Source organism: Rhinopithecus roxellana, chromosome 12 (assembly GCF_007565055.1).
Source record: "Rhinopithecus roxellana isolate Shanxi Qingling chromosome 12, ASM756505v1, whole genome shotgun sequence".
Taxonomy (NCBI): Eukaryota; Metazoa; Chordata; class Mammalia; order Primates; family Cercopithecidae; genus Rhinopithecus; species Rhinopithecus roxellana.
In genome coordinates, this window is record NC_044560.1 from 128496921 (window position 1) to 128514969 (window position 18049).

Genomic DNA, 18049 nt, shown 5'->3' on the forward strand with positions numbered 1-18049 from the left:
CCTTTGTGAGAAATTGTATTATGTTTCAATTCTGGTAAATTGGAATTGCGTGTACTACTTTGGTTACATTCCCATGGAGTCTGTTCATTTTCTGTGAAAGGATAGATTGAGTTTACCATGTGCTCCTCAAGGGCAGTGAGTACAGTGGCTTCTTTGTTTTTATATTCTAAGTTCCTGGCACAGTGAATGTTAAATGAATAGATGAATTTTTTAAAAATGTATTATACACATATTTATATTAATTTTTAGAATATCATGCTTAGATCAGAGATTTGTCATAAGTCTAATATGTAGTAAAAAATAAGCATCGTTATTTGTAAGCAACAATATCTGTTTTAATCTTTTGATCCAAAAATTCTACAAGTTGATAAAATGTGTAGACTTTATTTTCAGGTCTATTTTCCAGATGAAAAAAATCCATGTGATATTTGCAGCATCCACAGGGTTTTCTTCAATCTGTTAGAATATATTATTAATTATTCACTTGTCTTAGTCCATTTGTGCTACTATAACAAAGTACCTAAGACTGGGAAATTTATAAAGAACAGAAATTTATTTCTCACAGTTCTGGAGGTTGGGAAGTCCAAGATCAAGGTGTCAACTGCTCACTGAAAACTGCTGTCTGCTTCCAAGGTGGTGCCTCTTGCTGTGTCCTCACCTGGAAGAAGGAGGCAAAGAGGGATGAACATTGTGTCTTCACATGGCAGAATAGATGGAAGGACCAGGCTGCCCTCTGAAGCTTCTTTTATAAGAGCATTAATCCCACCTGTTAGAGCAGGGCCCTTATGGCTTAATCACCTCCCAAAGGCCCCATTTCATCTCAAAACCATCACCTTGGGGTTTAAGTTCCAACATATGAATTTTGGAGGGGCACATACATTCAAATCATAGCACCACTGTATAAAGCACTTTGGGTTAACTCAATGTGATTTAATTCAATAACTATGGAGCTACCCCATGAACCTAGCACTAGGAGAGATATAAAAGCACAGTAGTTATCCTCTAGATATGTCCAACTGAAAGGGACGTCAGGCTTACAGGGTCTGCCTCACCTTGTTCTGTCTCTTACCAACTGCGTGATCCTGAGTTCACTGAGGCTATACCATGATTTTGGTGGGCTCTAGGCACTTTTGCCTTTATGAACCTCTTCTTCCACAAAAAAGTATTTAAAGATATATTTATGACTGTATTGGGATAAAGACAAACACAAAACAGGCTGGATTCATTATTATATATTCATTATTATTATATTCATTTTTTTCTTCTGGTTTTAAAAGAAATTAAAATTAAAACATGTTCTTAGGCTCCTGTAAGTATTATGGGCCCTAAGCACTGTGCCTACTGTGCCTAATGGTAAGTCAGCTTTGGGGCCAAGTATTAACCTCATCTAGTTCTCATTTCCCTCTCTGTAAAATCTTGGTCTTGAAGGGTTATTATAAGGATTACCTAAGGTACTTAGAAGCTGCATAAGGTCAGAAACCAAGTCCGATTTGTTTTCCACAGTGTACCTAGAGCACTTGGCACAGAATAAGCACTCAATAAGATGAATGTGAAATTACTAACATAGTGTCAGGGTACAGTAAACACTTGATAAATGTCTGATTTAGTTCACCAGACCTCCCAAGGGACAGTTCAGGACATACATAATAGATATCAGAAAGCTGTCGTGGATGGTACGGACCCTGAATGTCACAGGAATTCAGATCAGGAAGGATTGTGTGGATTGGTTGGTTCGCCTGCTTTTTAATTTTTAATTTGTTCAGTGCATCCATCCCACTTAACTGCAGCCATAATGCTGTCATTAGCAGTGTACGTAGGAAAAGGATGTGTTCAAAACCATCAATTCTACACTCCAGCCTGGTATATTTACATATGCAGGGAGTTGTACCAGCATTGCCCTGTAGCTCCAAATCCTCTGCAGATTTAATTACAAAGCTACAAAGTGAGTGCATAAATTATGCACTAAGGCCCATGTTTGGGAAATTACTGTGTAGTCCTGGGAATTAGATAGGAGGTTAGATCTTTGTAATTGATATACTTCCACTTAAGGGTTGAAACCCTGCGCATCAGTGAGAACTTTGGTCTAAAGACAGTTTGTCTGTGGTTCTGCAGGGCTAGCTGGACATTTAAACTCCAAACACTAGCTATTGGGAGGAAAAGAACTTTGCAGTTATCCAATCCTGCTCAGGTCTCCCACTTCAGCTTCGTCTCTCCCATGGGTTCACTTGATCTGTCACATCTGGAACATGCACAATAAATAGTATCAAGCCTTTTGCCTTTTCCTATACTGTTCTCTTTGATGGAATATTCTTCCCCCCTTCATTCTGGGAAACCCCAAAGTTAGTGCCTATTTCTAATAGCTACTCTACAAGCATTAGTTTCTTCTCCCTGAGTAAGAAGACAAAGGTTTCATGTAATAAGCTCAGCTCAAATACTTTTCCTTGTGAAAGCATTTCCTACCTTCCTGGGAAGAAGAAAAGAAACGAAATGCACCCGTATTGGACACCAATTATGTTAAAGCACTTTGCTGGGTCCTTTGCATTTATCATCTTATTTAATCCTCAGGGCAATTTTGTGCAGAAGGTATTCTTATCCTCGGTACCTAGGTCAAGAACTTGCTGTCTAAATGGTTAAGTAACTTGGACAAAATCTCTCTGCTAGTAAACAGCAGAGGTGGAAATGGAATCTGGTCTGCCTGGCTGCCTGCCTCAGGCAAGTCAGTAGTTCCATTCTTGGGGCTCTTAAAATTCTTTCATCATGCCTCTACCCTAACACATGTCTCACTGTATGGTGATTTTATTCATATACTTTCATAATCTGTCTCATTCATGAAGCTCTTTTTTTAAAAATTATTTTATTTTATTTTATTTTTTGAGACGGGGTCTTACTTTGTTGCCCAGGCTGGAGTGCCGTGGCACGATCACAGCCCTTTGGAGCCCCGACCTCCTGGGCTGAAGGGATCCTCCCACCTCAGCCTCCCGAGTAGCTGAGACTACAGGCACAAGTCACCACACCCAGCTGATTAAAAAAATTTTTTTTTTTGTAGAGACGAGGGTGTGTGTGTGGAGGGGTTTCTCACTATGTTGCCCTAGTTGGTCTCAAACTCCTGGGCTCAAGGGATTCTCCTGCCTCTGCCTCCCAAAGTGGTGGGATTACAGGCATGAGCCACTGTACCCAGCCAACTAACCTTTTGAATCAGAGAACAAATCTTACTTCTTCTGTATCCTTAATGCCTGGCACAAAGACTAGCATGCAGTGGGTGCTCAAAATATGTTGATGGAATAAGGTAAATAATAACAAAACACTAGGCCTGGGGTGGTGACTCACACCTGCAATCCCAGCACTTTGGGAGGCCAAGGCAGGAGGATCGCTTGATCTTAGGAGTTCAATGTCAGCCTGAGAAACATGGCAAAACCCTTTCTCTGCAAAAAATACAAAAATTAGCTGAGCATGATGGCGTGTGCCTGTAGTCTGAGCTACAGGGAGGGTGAGATGGGAGAATCACTTGAGCTCAGGAGGTTGAGGCTGCAGTGAGCCATGATCGCGCCACTGTACTCCAGGCTGGGCTACAGAGTGAGACCCTGTCTAAAAACAAAAACAAAAAAACACTTTGCAGTTTGCAAACCATTTTCAGATATATGATTTCACTTAAGTATGAATAAGCATAAGATAAAGTTCCTGCTTTTTTAATAGCAATATAAACAAGAAAACAAGTTATGTGCTGGTAAAACAAAAATGCGCAAAACAGTATCAGGAATAACAGTACTGTATACAGATAAAGTAAATTTACTGAGGCCAAAGAGAATGAGAACTGAGAACAAGATTTTTAGATTTGGAGAGAAAACGATCTTATAGCTCTATTTAGGGAACTGGATGGGACATCTTAAATACCTTATGTTATTTCATCCTAACAAAAACGCAGTGAGGTGCATGATACTGCCTCTCTTTCCTAGAAAGTGAACAAAATCTTAAAGAGGTTAAGTGATTTGCCCTAAGTCACACAGCTGGGTTATGGCAGAGCCTCTTCTATGTTCTAGTCTCTGAGAGTCCTCTTCTTTTTTTATTGTAGTTGTGTTATTCTGTGCCAATATTTTAGGAGATACTAGTAATTAATATGTTTCTCTTTATAGGCAACAAAAACATTTCAGCAGGGGTCTTCTGGCTAAGCCCTGTGGTGTATGTAATAGAAAAAGTATGTGTCTTGGTTTGGGTTGGAGTGCAGGAAAATTATTTAGGATGTGGTATCAGTAAACCTGGGTAGGAGTTGGGTAGTAAGACAGGAAGTGAAGATAGTCAATAATGTATACATAATTAAGCTAGTTACCATAGTGGGCAACTGGACCTCAGTTATGCTGCGGAACTCTGGGAGACAGTGCAGGGCACATTCAGGGTATCCCAATGGAGAGGTGAGAAAATTGGGGTATTATTCAACTCCCCATACATCATTGGTTCTGATAACATTAAGTCTTCGAAACTCCCAGCTTGCTCTGTGCACAGGCCAAGCATGTTCCCTGGTCAGAAGGAAAGAAAGAAAACCAAAATCTTCAGGCAATGAGCTGCATGTGTTTCCTATAATAGCCTTCAGTGTCTAGAAGCGAACACCAGGAGAATATAGACAGGAAACCAATAGCATCTGCTACAGAATGTAATTGGATGCAAATCCTGCCTCTATCACTTCATTTTACATTTTAAAAAATTCATTAGGGCTGGGCGCGGTGGCTCACACTTGTAATCCCAGCACTTTGGGAGGCCGAGGTGGGTGGATCACCTGAGGTCAGGAGTTCAAGGCCAGCCTGACCAACATGATGAAACCTCGTCTCTACTAAAAATACAAAAATTAGCCAGGCATGGTGGTGGGCGCCTGTGATCCCAGCAGCTTGAGAGGCTAAGCCAGGAGAATCACTTGAACCCGGGAGGCGGAGTTTGCAGTGAGCCAAGATCCGGCCATTACACTCCCACCCGGGCGACAGAGTGAGACTCTGTCTCAAGAAAAAAAAAAAATTCATTAGGCATTTATTGTAAGTCCATCATACACTAAAGGTATTAGCAAACTGGTTTTGAAGACCAAATATGGTTAGCTTCATAGTTTCTTTGTTTTTGAGATGGAGTCTCCCTCTGTCTCCCAGGCAGGAGTGCAGTGGTGTGATCTCGGCTCACTGCAACCTCGGCCTCCTGGGTTCAAGTGATTCTCCTGCCTCAGCCTCCCAAGTAGCTGGAATTACGGGTGCCTGCCACCAATCCTGGCTAATTTTTGAATTTTTAGTAGACATGGGGTCAGGCTAATCTTGAACTCCTAACCTCAGGTGATCCACCCACCTCAGCCTCCCAAAGTGCTGGGATTACAGGTGTGAGCCACTGCGCCTAGCCTAGCTTCATGTTTTTGTAAATAAAGTTTTACTGGAATACAGCCATGCCCATTCACTTTTGCTTTTGCCCTACTACCATGGCAGAGTTGGGTGTTTCTGATAAGGACATCTGGCCCTCAAAGCCTAAAATATTTTACTATTTGACATTTTATAGAAAATGTTTGCCAACTCCTGCGTTAGGTATTTGGGATACTGAGATGAATAAGATTATTCCCCTGTCCTTAAAGAGCTTTTAATCTAATGAACAACATTAATGTGCAAGCCAATAAAGGCAGGAAATTATTACAAGTGCTACAAAAGCCATTTAAATAAGGGAACTGGGATTTCTAACTAGTTGGAGAGATACATCAAGAAAATCAGCCGGGAGCAGTGGCTCACACCTGCAATCCCAGCACTTAGGGAGGCAGAGGCAGGAGGATAGCTTGAGCCCAGGAATTTGAGACCAGCCTGGGCAACATAGTGAGGCCCCATTCCAAAAAGCAAAAAAGAAGATAAAAAAGAAAATCTTCATAGAAGAGATGACAGACACTTTAATGGAGTCCTGAAAGATGAGTAGGTATTTTCCAGACAAACATAGAGGAATAAAGACATTCAACACAGAGAAGACAGAAATCGCAAAAATGTCCCGAGGATCAGTAATGACATGAGTTTAGGGAACTGGTATCATATTTGGAGGTGGGGAGATAAATGACACAAAAAGTCAGTCTGGAAGTAAAGAATTAAATTTTATCTTTTCCTTAGAAATATAACTGACTCTCGGCCGGGCGCGGTGGCTCAAGCCTGTAATCCCAGCACTTTGGGAGGCCGAGACGGGCGGATCACGAGGTCAGGAGATGGAGACCCTCCTGGCTAACACGGTGAAACCCCGTCTCTACTAAAAATACAAAAAACTAGCCGGGCGCGGTGGCGGGCGCCTGTAGTCCCAGCTACTCGGAGGCTGAGGTGGGAGAATGGCGGGAACCCGGGAGGCGGAGCTTGCAGTGAGCCGAGATCGCGCCACTGCACTCCAGCCTGGGCGACACAGCGAGACTCCGTCTCAAAAAAAAAAAAAAAGAAAAGAAATATAACTGACTCTCAGCTGGGCACTGTGGCTCACACTTGTAATCCCAGCACTTTGGGAGGCTGAAGCAGACGGATCACAAGGTCAGGAGTTTGAGACCAGCCTGGTCAACACAGTGAAACACTGTCTCTACTAAAAATACAAAAATTGGCTGGGCCTGGTGGCAGGTGCCTGTAATTCCAGCTACTCGGCAGGCTGAGGCAGGAGAATCACTTGAACTTGGGAGGTGGGGGTTGCAGCGAGCCAAGATCATGCCACTGCACAGTGCTAGACTCTGTCTCAAAAAAAAAGAAAGAAAGAAAGTAATGTGACTGGCTCTCATGGTCAGTGTGGAGACTAGGTTTAAGGTAGCAATAGTGGAGTGGATAACGCTAAGCTACTGTAGCAATCCAAGCATTAAATGGTGCAGGTTTGAGACCAGTTAGTAGCAGTGGACATGGAAAGGAAAGGCTATGTGATTCCAGTGCAGGCTGGTTTAGGCACCCCTCTTTGCCCAGAGCACATTTACCCCTGGCGTGGCATGTGTTGCCCTGTGTGGCAACACAGACTCTGAGACCCTTGAGGACAGGAACTATGTGAAACTGATCTCTGTATCTTCAGCACTATCTTTAGCACTTCAGGATTCAGCACAGAATTGCTGTTCAGTGAAGGCTACTTGCTTGGAAAAATGTAGTGAACACTGCAAATTTATGGCTGTGATGATTTGTCTTTAAGTTATGGGGACCTAAGTGAATATAGAATGAGGAAGAGGGCATGGGAATTCTGCAAGACTTCTGGTTGGCACAGAAGGGTGTTGCAATCTGACAGGATGTCCCTGTTTGAACTATAATGCTTGCTTATTTCAGCTCCTTAAGGAGGCAGGCATATGATCATAAATGGCAAATGCCTGGCAAATTCAGAGCTGACATAATTACCTGGTGGTACTTTTTAAAAATACATTTTTTATCCTTTACAAAATGGCTTTTTAAGTAGTTACAAGTACAATGTCTGTTACTTGTAGAAAATTTGGAAAACACAAAAGTGTAAAGGAAAAAAATAAAACCAACCATAATCCCACAAACTGACTACAGATGTTTTTCTTTTCTTTTCTTTCTCCTTCCTCCCTTCCTTCCTTCCTTCCTTCCTTCCTTCCTTCCTTCCTTCCTTCCTTCCTTCCTTCCTTCCTCCCTCCCTCCCTCCCTCCCTCCCTCCCTCTCTCTCTCTCTCTCTCTCTCTTTCTTTCTTTGTTTCTTAGTGCACTGGCGTGATCTCGCCTCACTGCAACCTCCCTCTCCTGGATTCAAGTGATTCTCCTGCCTCAGCCTCCTCAGTAGCTGGGAGTACAGGTGTGCACCACCACACCCAGCTAATTTTTGTACTTTTAGTAGAGACGGGGTTTCACCATGTTGGCCAGGCTGGTCTCAAACTCCTGACCTGAAGTGATCCACCTGGCTCAGCCTCTCAAAGAGCTAGGATTACAGGCGTGAACCACCACACCTGGACTTCAGATGTTTTTCTGTAGTATATATAATCTTCTGGGTAGATAGGTATATTTTTAATAAAATTGGAATCATACTGTGTGTGTATATATGCACACAACTTTCCATCCTCCCAGCTCTCTTATTCCCACTAAATCTCTCTTTAACCTCATAGGAGATCCAATCCAATTGCTTGGCTTCTTCCTCCTAATCTATTCTCCTTTCCTGCCATAATCAGCCTAGATCTCATGAGCTATGTCTATCTGTTAGCAGCAGTGAATCCACACAGGTTTGCAGCAAGCTCAATTCTCGCCTCCTTGGAGGAAAGAATTTGGCCAAGGGGCATAAGGCAGAGTGAGAGACTGAGTCAAGTTTTAGAGCAGGAGTGAAAGTTTATTAAAAAATTTTAGAGGAGGAATGAAAATAAGTACACTTGGAAGAGGCCCAAGTGGATGACTTGAGAAATTCAAGTGCCCCATCTGACCCCTGACTTTGGGTTTTACACATTGGCATGGTTCCAGGACTTGCATTTCTCCTCTCTTGATTTTCCTTGGGGCAGGCTGTCCACATGCACACTGGCCTGCCAGCACTTGGGCGGGCCGCATACACTGTATTTACTGAAGTTGTGCATATGCTTATTTAAGGCGTTTTTCCCTTACCAGTCTAGTGTTCCTAGAGGAAGGTCATCTACAAGTTAAACTCTACCATTTTTCCTCTTAGTGCACATGCTTGAGCCCACTCATCCGACTCCTGAGATCTTCTCAGGAAGCTGCTGATCATCAGCTTCCAGTGTCTTCTGTCTATTGGGAGACTGCCTTTCCCCGACACCAGCAGTGACCAATGATTATTTTGTTTAATGAATTAATTTTTTGAGATGGAGTCTCAGTCTGTCACCCGGACTAGAGTGCAGTGGTGCAATCTCGGCTCACTGCAAGTTCTGACTCCTGGGTTCAAGTGATTCTCTTGCCTCAGCCTCCCCAGTAGCTGGGATTACAGGAGTATGCCACAATACCCAGCTTTTTTTTTTTTTTTTTTTGTATTTCTAGTAGAGAAAGGGTTTCACCATGTTGGCCAGGCTGGTCTTAAACTCCTGACCTCAAGTAGTGATCCACCCACCTCAGCCTCCCAAAGTGCTAGGATTACAGGCATAAGCCACCGCACCTGGCCTTCAATGATCATTTTAGAGAGAGAGTTTAACAATCGCCTGACCATCATCTGATGGTCACCTGACATTCCTGGGTGGGGAGGCTTTCCTGCCCTGCTCATGTCCGCCTAACTACCTACTCTAACATATAGGCTAACCAGCTACTCTCAACTCCTTTCTTCCCAGTGTTTTTGCTCCACCTACCTTATAAATCTTTCTCACCTTGGGTAATTCCAGTGATGTACTTCCTGTGTTCCAAGACATGGGTTGCTGAGAATTGCTGGGGGAAAAAAAATCCCTCAACCATTCAAAACAAGATAAGCCAGTGCTACCAATAGCTTTTATGTTTAAACTCAGCTGGGCCCTTATTGCTACTTCCATCCCTTTTTTCTCACTTCACAGAGCCCTTCCCTCTTGCCTTTTACACTTCATCACCTTCTTAAAGTTCACTACCTAATCCTATGACCTCCCCTTCCCCCTACCTATCTGTTAATGACCTAATTCACATGGAAATAGAGTTGACTAAGGAGAATGCCTCTTAATTTCCTGCATTTGATCTTGAAGTATTTTCCCTAGGCCTTGGCTTTCTCAAGCCTCTCTCATTCTTCCCCATTCTAATTATTGATTGTTAATCTTTTTTCCTGGCTTCTCTTCTTTTTCCTCTTCTTTAAATTTTGCTGTCCTCTAGGGTTCCATCCTGAACCATACACTCTATCCACATTCCCTGATCTCAATGCTTCCCATGCCTTCAGTTACCTTCTCTCTCTCTCTCTCTTTTTTTTTTTTTAGAGATAGAGTGTCACTCTGTCACCCAGGCTGGAGTGCAGTGACACCATCATGGCTCACTGCAGCGTCGACCACCTGGGCTCAAGAGCTCCTCCAGTTTCAGCTTCCTGAGTAGTTGGAACTACAGGTATGTGCCACCATGCCTGGTGGTGTTTTTTTTTTTTTTTTTTTTGGAGAGACAGGGTCTGGCTATGTTGCCCAGGCTGGTCTCGAACTCCTGGCTTCAAGTGATCCTCCTGCCTCATGCCTCAACCTCCCAAAGTGCTGGAATTATAGGCATGAACCACCACTCTCAGCCAGCTACTGCCTATGGATTAAAACTCAAATGTGTAATTCCAGCACTGGTTTCTTTCTTGAGCTCCCAATTAGGCTATCCACTTGCCTGCTGAAAGTCATCTTTTTTTTCTTTTTTGAGACGGAGTTTCACTCTTGTTGCCCAGGCTGGAGTCCAGTGGTGCAATCTCGGCTCACTGCAACCTCCACCTCCTGGGTTCAAGCGATTCTCCTGCCTCAGTCTCGAGAGTAGCTGGGATTACAGGCATGCGCCACCACGCCCAGCTAATGTTTGTATCTTTAGTAGAGATGGGAGTTCACCATGTTGGCCAGGCTGGTCTTGAACTCCTGACCTCATGATCTGTCCGCCTCAGCCTCTCAAAGTGCTGGGATTACAGGTGTGAGCCACCGCGCCCAGCCACACACATATATCTTACAATGTAGAATATTCTTGTCACAATACACTGTGGATGAACTCATTAAGGATGCTGTGAGATAATTGTTACCTGAATTAGAATGTGTAATTTGCTGTGGAACATAGTAAAGGTAAGATTAGCTCTATCTGGGGGTTGGCACAGGTGTGGGTGTCCAAAGAAACTCTCAAAAAGGAGCTGATATTTGTTGTTGTTGTTGTTGTTGTTTTTGAGACAGAGTCTTGCTCTGTTTCCCCGAATGGACTGCAGTGGCACAATCTCTGCTCACTGCAACCTCTGCCTCCCAGGTTCAACGATTCTCCTGCCTCAGCCTTCTGAGTAGCTGGGATTATAGGCATGCACTACCATGCCTGGCTAATTTTGTATTTTTGGTAGAAACGGGGTTTCACGATGTTGGCCAGGCTGGTTTTGAACTCCTAACCTTAATTCAGATCATTTTCACAAACATTCAACATGGACTGCTATGCCCCAGGCAGTATTGTTATATTGAAGATATAGAGGTGAATAAGTCACTGACCTCAATGAGATTTTAGCTAGAGAAGCTACTTTTTCTTGACTATTATTTATTCAAGAGAGTGACTTGGGAGAATTAGCTCCTTAATCTCTATGAGCTCCTCTCAGCCAACCCAAATAAGTATAAAGTGTAAGTAAAAACTGTTTCTGGCAATCCAGCTTCCCTAGCCTTCCCTGACCCTTTTATTCAGATTGCCTGCTGCTGCTAAGCAGATTGCCTGCTGCTTTCTGTTCCATGTTGTCTGCGTGAGGCACTGTGCTAAGCTTGTGGATGCACATATAACTGAGTCCTTCAAGAACTCAAGAGATAGGAGAACCAGGCGCTCAACGAGTAGCTGCAATAGGTTGTCCCAGACACTGTTACATGTTTGTTCAGGGTGTAGATGGGGCTGTAAAGAATGAAAGGTCACTTCCATCTGTGAAGGAGGGTGTTTGCAAAATGTTTAAAGCCCAAGGTAGCTGAGATGTGGGTCTCCAAGGGGACACTAGAAGGAGAAGACAAAAGATCAGTTCATTCCTCTTTTCTTTCCTTAGAACACTTACAGAGCCTAAATCTCCTAAAATATTTTCTCTCCCTTTCTCAACTCCCTTTTGCCTGAAAATCATAGCCTTTCCTAAACTTGATGTTTCACTTTCTTGCTCTGTAGCACATCACAAAGGGTGAAAAACAAAACAACAACAACAACAACAACAAAACCAAAACAGGACTTGCTGTCTGTGAACAAAACAGGCTATGCCTTATTTTGCTTCTCCCAAATATGAGCATGATCTTGTTTCCTCTACATCCAGCAAAGGACAGTCAAGGTCTTGTAGGTTTCTGTGTTTTCCCTTAATAAAGCAGCATTCTAGAAATGTTGTTTTATTTGATGCTCAACAAATACCAATTAAGAAACATGACAACAATAACAAAAAGCAGTTGGTGTGAAGTTTAGGAAGCGAAGACAGCAAACCAACAACAACAGAATACATTATGAAGTAATTTGTACCTAAACTCTTGGCTGTGGAACAGTTGCAAATCATTTTTGCTAGAAACTAAGGGAAAAAATTAGTGGTCTAAATAGCTGTGTAAAGGAAGGAAACTTCCTATTGAGAAACACAAGCTATTGTTGTTCTTCCTTTTTAAAAACAAAACAGTCCAGGCCCGGTGGCTTGTGCCTGTAATCCCAGCACTCTGAGAGGTTAAGGGGGTGCGGGAGCTGGATCACCTGAGGTAGGGGTTCGATACCAGCCTGGTCAACATGGTGAAACCCCATCTCTACTAAAAATACAAAAATTAGCCGGGCGTGGTGGTGGGCATCTGTAGTCCCAGCTACTCAGGAGGCTGAGGCAGGAGAATTGCTTGAACCTGGGAGACGGAGGTTGCAGTGCGCTGAGATGGTGCTACTGCACTCTAGCCTGGGTGACAGAGTGGGACTCTGTCTCTAAATAAATAAATGAATAAATACATACATGCAAAACAAAGCTTGGCTAAGTGATTATTCAGTTACAAAAGTAAGAAACCTTGGTATTATCTCTGATTCTCCTTACTCCCTCCTCATTTAATTCCATTGCCTAGTGAGTTTTAAAATCTTATCTCCAAAATGTTTCTCAGTAAATATACAGAATAGTATCTTTCCTATTCTTCATCCATGCTGTCATTGTCCAAACTGAAACTCTCTATTGCTTAATTAGCTTTTTAAAACTCTGTCTTCTTCTCTCATCTTGCTCCTTGCTCCTCTCCATTTTGTCCTCAATTTTGCTGCCAGAATGGTCTTTCAAAAATCATGTCTTTAGTTTAATATTTATTGATATTCTGAATGCCGGGATGAATCTGTCCCAGTTCCTGTCCTTGATGAGTTTTTGATGTTTTATGGTTAACATTGACTCTACCTTTCAGTTCTGAGTCTAATCCTCTTTTTCTGCTATGCATCAGCTGCCACATCAGTTCCACAAGATGCCAGTCACTGACGAATGTAGGAACTACAGCCAGTGTGTCTCCACCATATGTAACTTGAGTAAATTATCTAAAGCATGTAGTTTGACACTTTGTGTAGAACGTAGAAAAAGTGCTGTGGAATTGGACATGGTTTTCGGAGTCAAGAATGGCACTTGATCCTGGCTCTCCCTGATCACCTGTGTTTTGACATTTGAAGCTAAGTAGAGCCTGCTGATGCCTGGTGACCCTGATGAAAGTTAAAACTGATTTAGAAGTTGATGACGTTGCCTGTGTCATGTCCAAGACATTTATTTACTACACTTAATCTTAGCCAAAAGACTGAGAAGTGATCAAGACATTTACACATAGACAATGCAGATAAGCTTGCTGCTGGGGTGAAATGGATCTGTCATGAAAAGACCTAGATTCTAATTCTGGTTCTGCTGTTTACTAGTTGTGTGACTTTGGGCAAGCCACTAAATAACTCTGTGTCCCAGTGTCCTCATATGTGAAACAGGTGTGATAGTACAAATCTTGAAGGATTGTTGAGGGGAATAGAGGACACAATGTAACTGAGGGAGTTTAGCAGAATCCTTGAAACTTTTTGGTCAGTTTCAATGGAACACATAATTCAGATCAAACATTAATTATTAAGCACCTTCTGTGTGCCATGAACTGGGCTAGTTTCTAGGGCTACAAAGATAAAGCCTGGTTCCTGCTGTGAAGAAGCTAATGGATGGTTACTAATGAACACTATATGAATGTTTTAACTCAATCTGAGTCATGATGTTTCAAGATCCCCACAGTTTGCTTATCCCAGAAGACATCAGCAACACGAGCCATTCTGCTGATTAGTCTGGAACATTAAGTTTCTATAGGAAGTGTATAGTGTGTTTTGAGGAGGCCATGTAGCATGATGAAAAGACAGATATGTGTTTATATGGACTCAGATACTCGTTAATTCGCTAATTAATACTCTAAGGTACCTGGGTAAGTTTGTTCATTTCTTTGAATCTCATTTCCTTATTTGTAAAATGTGGAGATTAAAATACTCACAGGGTTATTGTGATGATTAAATGTGATAAGGTATATCACATTCCTGGCGCAGTCCCTGACATAGGGTAGATAATAAATGGTGGAATTAATAAGAAAAAAATATATCCAAAAGGAAAGAGAAATGACTTTGTACCACACTCAGTTGCATGCATGTTTCATGTCCTGAATAGGAACCACGTCTCTTAAACCAAGCCTTGCCTTTTCTTCTCTTTTTTTCCTTTTTTTTTTTTGAGACAGGGTCTTGATCTGTTGCCTTGCCTAGGCTGGAGTGGAGTGGCGCGATTTCTGCTTACTGTATCCTTGATCTCCTGGGTTCAAGCAATCCTCCTGCGTCAGCCTCCCAAGTAGCTGGTACTACAGGAGTGTGCCACCAAACCTCGCTAATTTTTAAATTTTTTGTAGAGACAGGGTCTCACTTTGTTGTCCAGGCTGTGCTTTGTTGCCCAGGAGTTTCACTCTGTTGCCCAGGCTGGTCTGTAACTCCTGGGCTGAAGTGATCCTCCCACCTTGGATTCCCAAAGTGCTGGGATTACAGGCATGAACCACTGAGCCTGGCCTGGCTTTCTTGAAGATGCCAAACATCTACCTTATTCCCAGAAACGTTTATTAAATTGTAATCTATAGAAAAGAGATTATCCCAAGGAAAAGAAAGGAAAGGAGAAACAGGATGCTAATTTTTTTTTACTGTAATCCCTTTCAGATATGTTCTTATTTACTTCTTTTTCAAATTTCTTGTAGAGATATATTCTTTTTTTTTTTTTTTTTTTTTTGAGACGGAGTCTTGCTCTGTCGCCCGGGCTGGAGTGCAGTGGCCGGATCTCAGCTCACTGCAAGCTCCGCCTCCCGGGTTTACGCCATTCTCCTGCTTCAGCCTCCGGAATTTACTCCTTTTTCAAATTTCTTGTGGAGACAGTGTCTCACTCTGACATCCAACTCAGGCTGGAGTGCAGTGGCGTGATCTTGGTTCACTGCAGTCTTGACCTCCTGGGCTCAAGCAATCCTCCTACCTCAGTTTCCTGACAAGGTAGGACTACAGATGTGTGCCACCATAGCCAACAAATGTTTTTAGTTTTAAATTTTATTTTTTTTGTAGAGATGGGGTCCCGCTATGTTGCCCAGGCTGGTCCCAAACTCCTGGCCTCCAGCGATTCTCCCACTTCAGCCTCCTAAAACACTGGGATTACAGGTGTCAGCCACCAAGCCCGGTCCACACCACATTTCTTTGGGAAAATTCTAAGAACTAATAATTATTTACTTACTTATTTATGTATTTCTCCTGTTGCCTGTATAACTGCAGAATAAGAGCTAATATTAACAGAGTGCTTACTATCTACCAGGCTCTCATCTAAGCTCTTTACCCATAGGAGCTCACTTAATCCTTGAAACAACTTTCGTAGACAGCTACTGTTGTTACTCACATTTTAAAGAAGGGGACACCGAGGCATAGAGAAGTTAGCAAACTTGCCTAAGGCCATATAACTACTAAGTGATGAATCTGGATATTAAAACTCTGGTACTATGGCACCAGGATCCACATTCTTAAGCTTTGAACCTCTTCTCAACTAGAAATAGAAACTCAGCCCAGCTCAGTAGCTCACACCTGTAATCCCAACACTTTGGGAGGCCGAGATGGGTGGATCACCTGAGGTCAGGAGTTCAAGACCAGCCTGGCCAACATGGTGAAACCCTGTCTCTACTAAAAATACAAAAGTTAGCCAGCCATGGTGGCGAGCACCTGTAATCCCAGCTACTTGGGAGGCTGAGGCAAGAGAATCACTTGAACCGGGAGGTGGAGATTGCAGTGGGCCAAGATTGCGCCACTCCTCTCTAGCCTGGGCGATAAGAGTGAAACTCTGTCTCAAACACACACACACACACACACACACACACACACACACACACACAAGAAAAGAAAAGAAACAAACTCATTCTTTTCTATACCATCTAACTACTGACCCACTGGTATCTGAACCCATACTCTCTGCTCTTCCTTCTTGTTACTCTGGATGAAGTATCTCTGCTACTATCAAAAGTCAACCTTTGCACTTGGGCTTGGGGTCTCAGTCTTTTCCTTTCTTTCTTTTTTTGTATTTTATTCCAGTGTTTTGCCAACACAAAAAGTGGTCTCAATCTTATGAAGGGCTTCACTGCTGCTATTCTCTCTTTTCTCTAGGATGTCCCCAGTTTTTCCCTCTCTTGAAAATCAGGAAAATAATATTCTCTAGTGTCTTCAATCTAAATAATAATTTTAAAAAAGGACAAAGAAAGCCCTTCCCTGACCACACCTCCTTTTCCAGTTAGTGCCTCATCTTTTAGTTTCCTTTTTAGCTCTTTCTCTTGATATTTGCAGGGCTGGCTTTTTCTTATCCTCCATATCTAAATTTAAAGCCACTTCCTAAGAGGCCTGCCCTGACCACCCAGTATAAATCAGCTACCCATTGACTTCCTATTAAAATAATTTATTAAATTATTTGCAGTGTTAATCAATATTGGATATTTTTCTTGTTTACTTGTTTAGTGCTTGCTTTCATCACAGAATTTAAGCTCTGAGACAGCTTATTCACTGCTGTATTCCCAGGACCTCCAACAGTGTCTAGATATAGTAGGTGGTCAATAAATCCTTTCTTTTTTCTTTTTTTTTTTTTTTGTGAGATAGAATCTGGTTCTGTCACCCAGGCTGCAGTGCAGTGGTGCAATCTCGGCTCACTGCAACCTCTGCCTCCCAGGTTCAAGAGATTCTTGTGCCTCAGCTAGGACTACAGGGTGCACCACCACACCCTGATAATTTTTGTATATTTAGTAGAGACGGGGTTTCAACACGTTGGCCAGGCTGGTCTCGAACGCCTGACCTCAAGTGATCTGCCTGCCTCAGCCCCCCAAAGTGCTGGGATTACAGGCGCGAGCCACATGCCTGGCCAATAAATACTTAAATTGCCCTCGTTGGGTGTTAGTGATCTATCCCTACTTCTTTGACCTTGTCTCCCACCACTTTCTCCTTGGCTCACTGCTCCACGCACACTGACCTCCTTGCTGATCCCTCAAGATGCCACGCTCACTCCTAAAATCTGGTCTTTGCATTTGCTATTCCTTCGTCTTGGAAGGCCCTTCCACCAGGCTCCCTCCTTCACTTTCTTCAGCTCTTTGCTTAAAAGTTACCTTTTCATTCAGGCCTTCCCTGTTTGGGAATTTAAAATAGCAGTCCCAACGCTCTCTCCTTCCTTGCTTATGTTTTTCTCCATAGCATTTATGATTTTTTAATGTATGATTATAATTTACTATTTATTTTACCATTCCTCTCACCTGTCATGAAGGCTCTGTTGTATTCCCAATGCCTAGAAGAATGCCTAGCACAAAACAGCGAATATTTATTAAATGAATGGATTTGTGGAATGAATGCATAAATGAATATCAGATATGAAATCTTTTGGAAGTGGCCCGTAAAATTATTTATTAATATGTTCATAATCTTTTTTCTTTACTCTAATCCCATGATAGATTATAAATAATCTTAATAACAGTATTCACGTTTGCATTCTCGCATCCCTGGCATGGAGTCGTACACACAATAGGCGCCCAAAGAAAGCGTGTTTGGCTTGATCGCTGGAGCATCCGCCGGCACCGCCCAGGACCCGCCCCGCCCCCTGTAGCCCCGCCCCCCGCATGCTGAATGCCATATAGGCGAGTGACGTCAGGCCGTTTGTTGTCATTGGCGGCTCCCAAGATGGCGTCCATCATGGAAGGGCCGCTGAGCAAATGGACTAACGTGATGAAGGGCTGGCAGTACCGTTGGTTTGTGCTGGACTACAATGCAGGACTGCTCTCCTACTACACGGTGAGTCCTTGAAGGGCACAGCTCCAGGCGCCTCGGGGCCGCGTTTCCTGGGTGGAGGTGGGGGACCGGGGTTTTAGGTGGCTGAGTTGAGATTGCTAGTCTGGGGGTGCCGCCGTACGAGAGGGTTCCCTTGTTGGGGAGGGTTTTACGTCTCGGATAGCCAATGAGGGTGAGGGAGAGAGGGGCGCAGCCAATAAATAAAAACTAGCTGTC

The 18049-nt window shown here is 43.0% G+C and overlaps 1 protein-coding gene across 6 annotated transcripts in view; it reads left to right on the forward strand.

Moving 5' to 3' along the window:
* The first annotated feature begins 17499 nt into the window (after positions 1 to 17499).
* The window catches only part of OSBPL9 (oxysterol binding protein like 9), a 170237-nt gene continuing 169687 nt past the window's right edge, over positions 17500 to 18049 (forward strand). For 2 of the 6 annotated variants that reach the window (XM_010370408.2, XM_010370404.2), the window contains exon 1: positions 17705 to 17836. In XM_010370408.2, coding sequence (XP_010368710.1) covers positions 17726 to 17836 — 111 coding nt within the window. In that variant the 5' untranslated portion in view covers positions 17705 to 17725. Of the gene's footprint in view, positions 17837 to 18049 lie in introns of all 6 variants that reach the window. The other 4 variants (XM_010370406.2, XM_010370411.2, XM_010370414.2 and 1 more) reach the window with 4 other exon arrangements.